The sequence below is a fragment of the Mastomys coucha genome, unplaced genomic scaffold (genome assembly GCF_008632895.1).
Source record: "Mastomys coucha isolate ucsf_1 unplaced genomic scaffold, UCSF_Mcou_1 pScaffold9, whole genome shotgun sequence".
NCBI lineage: Eukaryota > Metazoa > Chordata > Mammalia > Rodentia > Muridae > Mastomys > Mastomys coucha.
This window is the reverse complement of record NW_022196915.1, coordinates 43,420,706-43,426,500: the sequence shown is the minus strand read 5'-3', so window position 1 is coordinate 43,426,500 and position 5,795 is coordinate 43,420,706. Positions and strand designations below refer to the sequence as shown.

Sequence of the window (5,795 nt, the reverse complement as noted above, 5' to 3'; positions counted from 1 at the left end):
GAGGAGGAGGAGGAGGAGGAAGAGGAAGAGGAAGAGGAGGAGGAAGGAGGAAGGAGGGAGAGGAGAAAAACAATCCAGCAAGCAACATTCCTTCTTGGTTCCTGCTTGAGTTCCTGCCCTGACTTCCCTCAATGATAAACTGTGACCTAGAAGTGTAAAATAAATAAGTCCTTTCCTCCTCTAAGTTGTTTTTTGGCCTGTGTTGGTTTTTTTTTTTAAAGATTTATTTATTGTTATATGTAAGTACACTGTAGCTGTCTTCAGACACACCAGAAGAGGCTGTCAGATATCACTACAGATGGTTGTGAGCCACCATGTAGCTGCTGGGACTTGAACTCAGGACCTTCGGAAGAGCAGTCAGTGCTCTTTCCCACTGAGCCATCTCACCAGCCCCCTTGACCTGTGTTTTAATCACAGCAAGAGAAGAAAGATAGGATACTGTGTCTGAAAAAATAATAATAAAATAACAAACAAAACACAAATCACATGTGATCAAGTATTTGTGGTACCTAATCAATTGTCTAACACTAAAATGGATTTTCAACAGTGAACAAAGAGTATTTCCACCTCATTTTTAAACTGATATTTTTTTATTTATTTTATTTATTTATTTATTTATTTATTGGTTTTTGGAGACAGGGTTTCTCTGTGTAGCCCTGGCTGTCCTGGAACTCACTCTGTAGACCAGGCTGGCCTTGAACTCAGAAATCCACCTGCCTCTGCCTCCCAAGTGCTGGGATTAAAGGCGTGCGCCACCATGCCCAACTAAACTGATATTTTTTTAAACAATTTATTTATTTTTATGTGCACTGGTGTTTTTTCTGTGTAAGGATACCAGATCTTCTAGAAGCAGAGTTATAGACACTTGTGAGCTACCATGTGGGTGCTAGAAACTGAACCCAGGTCCTCTTAACCGCTGAGCCGCCTCTCTAGTCCCTAAACTGATATGCTTTTAAACAAAAGGTGTGTTACAATTCACCCTTTAAGATATCAACTGTCTTTTTACCATGAATTTAGCACAGGCACGAATGAAGAAGTACTTGCTATTTCTATGTTTAAAAAAAAAAAGTCAATTATTTTAAAACTAAAATATCCAACCAGGTACAACAAAATTGTCTAGATTATAAACAAAAAATACACTGTAAATGTTGCTCTGAACTTCATACTTCAAACTTATGCATTTATCCAGCAGCAATTTTTTTCTCACTGGCAACTTTATGAGTTACATGTATTGGGATCTGCACAGCTTTTGGATTTGAGTATGTTCAATCTAAAATTCTTGCTGTATACTGTTAGTAATAGAAGAAAATCAATCAAGTAAAATTCAAATAAAAATGGCCTAAGCATGGAGTACAGGCAATCTATTTCCTAATGAGATGTTCCAGAAAGATAGTCTGTCTCTGTCTCTCTCATAAGGTATCAAGATATGACTGTGGTGGATCACACATAGAATTCCAGCAGGATAAGAAATTAGTTTGAGCTTTCCTTACAGTCCATAAAGACACACAGAAGTGACTCACGCAACGGTGGCGCATGCCTTTAATCCCAGTACTTGGGAGGCAGAGGCAGAGGGATTTCTCAGTTTGAGGCCAGCCTGGTCTACAGAGTGAGTTCCAGGACAGCCAGGGCTACACAGAGAAACCCTGCCTCGAAAAACCTAAAAAAAATTTTAAAAAAAACATACACAGAAGTGAATATTCTTAAGATTTCTTATAAGTGCCATTTAACATAATAAACTATGTGTGAATGTTATCAGTGAAATGGGGACAGATTTCAAAGCACAGAGAGACAAAATTAAAACTATACATCTTCTGACAACAAAGAGTATTTGAAAACTATAGTATTTCATACATTTTTTCCTATCACAGTAATACCAGTACATGTTATAAGACCCAAAGATTCATTTGTCACAATAGCACTCTTTGTATACTTCTGTACCTCAAACAAGCAAAACAGAATAAAAGCCTACAAAATAAATCCAATTATACGAATCTACAGTCTGACAAGCTCATATCCATGCAAGCTGGAAACATTCTTATGTCAGCTTCTGTGGACCACCAAAGTGACTGACAAAAGACTGACAGAGTCAGGCCACATCCAGTGGCACATCAGCACCTATAATCCTCGGTAATCCCAGCACCAAGACAGAGGGAGGAGAACTGCTGTAAAGTCTAGGCCAGTCTGAGCAACATTTGTACATACCCACACACCTACACTCTCTCACACCCCTCAAGACTGTCTCAAAAGACAACCAAACTACAAAACCACAACTACGAAAAAGGGGCAGAGGGCTGGAAAGATAGCCCCATTAAAGACTATTAAAGACTAAGTTCACACTAAAAAATGTAAAAAAGGCCGGGCGGTGGTGGAGCACGCCTTTAATCCCAGCACTTGGGAGGCAGAGGCAAGTGGATTTCTGAGTTCCGAGGCCAGCCTGGTCTACAAAGTGAGTTCCAGCACAGCCAGGACTATACAGAGAAACCCTGTCTCGAAAAACCAAAAAAAAAAAAAAAAAAAAAAAAAAAAAAAAAGTAAGAAAAAGGGGAGGAGGGAAGATAAGTTAATCATTGATGACAATATAAACAACATCCACATGGAAGGTCCTGAAATGTAGTATCTGAATGACTTAATTCCTAAAAGGACTTCACACTCATTAGAGGTTTATAGTCAAGCTAGGCATAGAGGTGGACACCTGCAATCCTAGTACTTGGAAGGCTGAAGCAAGTGAACCTCTCTGAGTTCAGTGCCACCTTGATCTACAAAGTGAATTCCAGAACTATATGGCAAAACCTCATCTCCAATAATAATAAAGTTCCATCAAATTTTCAGACTAATCTAGACATACACTGCAAAAAATTATACTGATACAAACAGCCTCTATTGGTGTTGAAATAAGGTAACAAAAAATCCACCAACTAGAAAAAGAGGCAAAAAGAATACCTCAAAGACATCATGTGTTACACTGCGAATTCAAGGCCAGCTTGGACCATAATCCTAGTCTAAATTAAACAAATAAATAAATATCAATTGTTAACTATTCCCCCACCCCTCAGACAGAGTTCCTCAATGTAGCCCAGGCTATCCTGGAACTCACTCTATAGACCAGGCTGGCCTCAAACTCAACAGACTTGCCTCTGCCTCCTGAGTGCTGGGATTAAAGGTGTGCACCACCACCACCTGGCATTTTCTATTTTTTTAAGATTTATTTATTTATTTATTATGTATATGAGTACACTGTAACTGTCTTCAGACACACCAGAGGGGGGCATCAGATCCCATCATAGATGGTTATGAGCCACCATGTGGTTGCTGGGAATTGAACTCAGGACCTCTAGAAGAGCAGTCAGTGCTCTTAACCTTTGAGCCATCTCTCCAGCCCACATTTTCTATTTTTTAAAAAGAAAGAACTAAACAGGATTCAAGCACTTTTTATGTTTCTACTTCCAAGCAAGAAAAGGTTATTTTGACTCAGTTTGAAATTTGGGATCTACAACATAAGAATCATCAAGTATAGTACAGTTGCTGATGTTGGGCTCTGTTATCACATTGCTTATGTTCAGAGCCTGCTTTACTAAATACTTCCCGATTTCTTTCTATGCCTATCCCCTCCTCTGCAAATTCAGAATAAAAAACAGTATTCAGAAGGGAAAAACATTAGCTATAAGTTTAAAACGTTTAACATTGGGTTGGAGAAATGGCTCAGCAGTTAATAAGTATTTGTTCTTACAAGGTTCGGTTTCCAGTACCCACACAATGGCTCACAACATTCAATACCTTTTTCTGACATTCTTGGCCACCAAGTACATGTATGTCACACATACATTCAAACAGGAAAAACAATCATACACATTAAAAAATATATCCAAAGAAACCATAAACATCTATACTTATAACACACCTTTGAAAGTATACAAGTAACAACAGGAGCTACACTGGGCTCAAGAGTAATATTTGGGACTACAAATGTAGCACAGTTTAAGTGCTTGCTAGGGTGCAGAAACCTGGGTTTGATTCCCAGCACCACATAAATCTAACAAGAGGGCACAAGTGTAATTGTAGCACTTGGGAAGTTGAGACAGAGGAGGGATCACAAGTTCAAAGTCAAAGTTCAAAGGCTATGCAACAAAAGTTCGGGGTCAACCTGGGATACATTAGAAGCCATCTGAAAATAAGTGACAGGGCTAGCAAGATGGCTGAGTGGACAGAGGCGCCTGCTACATGAGCCAACAATGGCAGAGTTGGATCCACAGAACCGATTAGACAGTGAAGGGTAGAACCAACGCCAAAAGTTGTCCTGACCTACATACACACTGTCGCTGTGGCATGTGCACCAACACAAACACATCATGCACTCACACACTATAAACATTTTAGAAATTTATAAAAAGCGAGACTTAATAAAAGATTGGTCAACACCAGAGATGAAAGACTAAATAGAGGACTGCAAAGGTCTGAGCAGCATCTACTTGGTGAGATGAAACAACAGATGCAAAGAACATGGAAGATCTGGAAAGACATCCGCCTTCATGGTCAAATTCTGTCATTCAGATCTGACATAAGAAGTTAAGCACTCTCCCTAAGTTGTCCAATACCTGAGGTCCATTAACCATTATGACAAGAAAAATGTCAAAAATGGTTGCATGCACTTCAGACCAAATAACATTAATTTCCACTCTGTAACTCTAGAGGGCACCAGAAATATGCCCTCCTTCACAACACCCCTCCTCCCCACCGGTAACGTGAGCAGCTGCAGAAGCCCGTCGTCTGGTTGCTGAGGTTGGTATTGCAGCAGCAGAAGCGATGTCTGCAGCGGTGGAAACAGCAGCGCCCACTCCCAGCTGCCTCACCAGGCATCACTGGAGCTTCGCCCCAAGAGCAGCTGCCACCCAAGAGAAGGCTCCTCCCCTTAAAAACAACCAGAAGGGCCAAGTCCTATAGCTGGACCCCTATAATCCAACGATGTCCTCTGTAATAAGCAACAAATTAGAAGCAAAGGACTCACAATGGTGTTTTGCTCACTTTCTGCCAATGATGCACCAGATAGGGTTGAAGGAAATTTCTGGTCCTGAGATAAAAGAGAAAAAGAGAGACAGAAATGGATGAACACCCAATCTGGTAGGAGCACCAAGCCGATTTCACCAGGAGGAGGCAGAGAAGGGACTAAGAGGTCAAGGAGGTTCGGCCCTTCTATTATTACCCCAAAGCCCACGCAAAACGGCCCACTACTACTCAAGTGAGGTGAAATATTTATTTGGAGCCAAAACCTATGTGTAAGCCACAATCTGCAGGGAAAGAGACCAGAGGGCATCAAGCTTGCTATGGGGTAGGGAGGGGGAAGGGCAAACATTGCCCCGACGCCAGCAAGGGACTTGCAATCCCTCGCAAATCTTACCACCACCTTCATTCCAGTCAAACTCAGCACCAATTTACAGGTAAAAAACAGTTTATGTCAACGATGGGCTGATATTGCCCATATTTGCCCCAAGCAGTTGCCCTGGGCCCGAGGTTTGCCCCCCCTGCAGTCCGAGACCGGCAGCGCTGCCTCCCCGTCCGCCATTAGAGACCCAGCCAAACAATACGTGAGGAGCAGGAGCCGCGCAGCACAGCGCCGGGGAGGAGACCAGCGACGAAGAGGACGACGCAAGAGTCAAAAGGCGCCCCTTGCCATCGAAAACTTGGGGTCTCTGTCGGGCAGACAGGGTGGGAGTGCGGCCCCCAGGCGGGAGGGCCAAAGGGCCCCTCCCCGGCCCGCCCGCCCGACCGACCGCCCGCAGCACAGAAAGGAAAACACCCCG

The 5,795-nt window shown here is 42.3% G+C and overlaps 1 protein-coding gene across 5 annotated transcripts in view; it reads right to left on the bottom strand.

Annotated features, from left to right (window-relative positions):
• Zmym2 (zinc finger MYM-type containing 2) overlaps positions 1–5,795 on the bottom strand; it is a 76,243-nt gene that overhangs the window by 69,145 nt on the left and 1,303 nt on the right. For 2 of the 5 annotated variants that reach the window (XM_031362638.1, XM_031362639.1), the window contains exons 1-2: positions 5,580–5,748; positions 5,003–5,065 (exon numbers count right to left, since the gene is read on the bottom strand). Coding sequence is in view for 1 of the 5 variants with exons in the window: in XM_031362636.1 (XP_031218496.1) it covers positions 5,003–5,065 (63 nt within the window). In the remaining 4 variants the exon portion in view is untranslated. Of the gene's footprint in view, positions 1–5,002; positions 5,066–5,392; positions 5,543–5,579; positions 5,749–5,795 lie in introns of those variants that run through there. The other 3 variants (XM_031362637.1, XM_031362640.1, XM_031362636.1) reach the window with 2 other exon arrangements.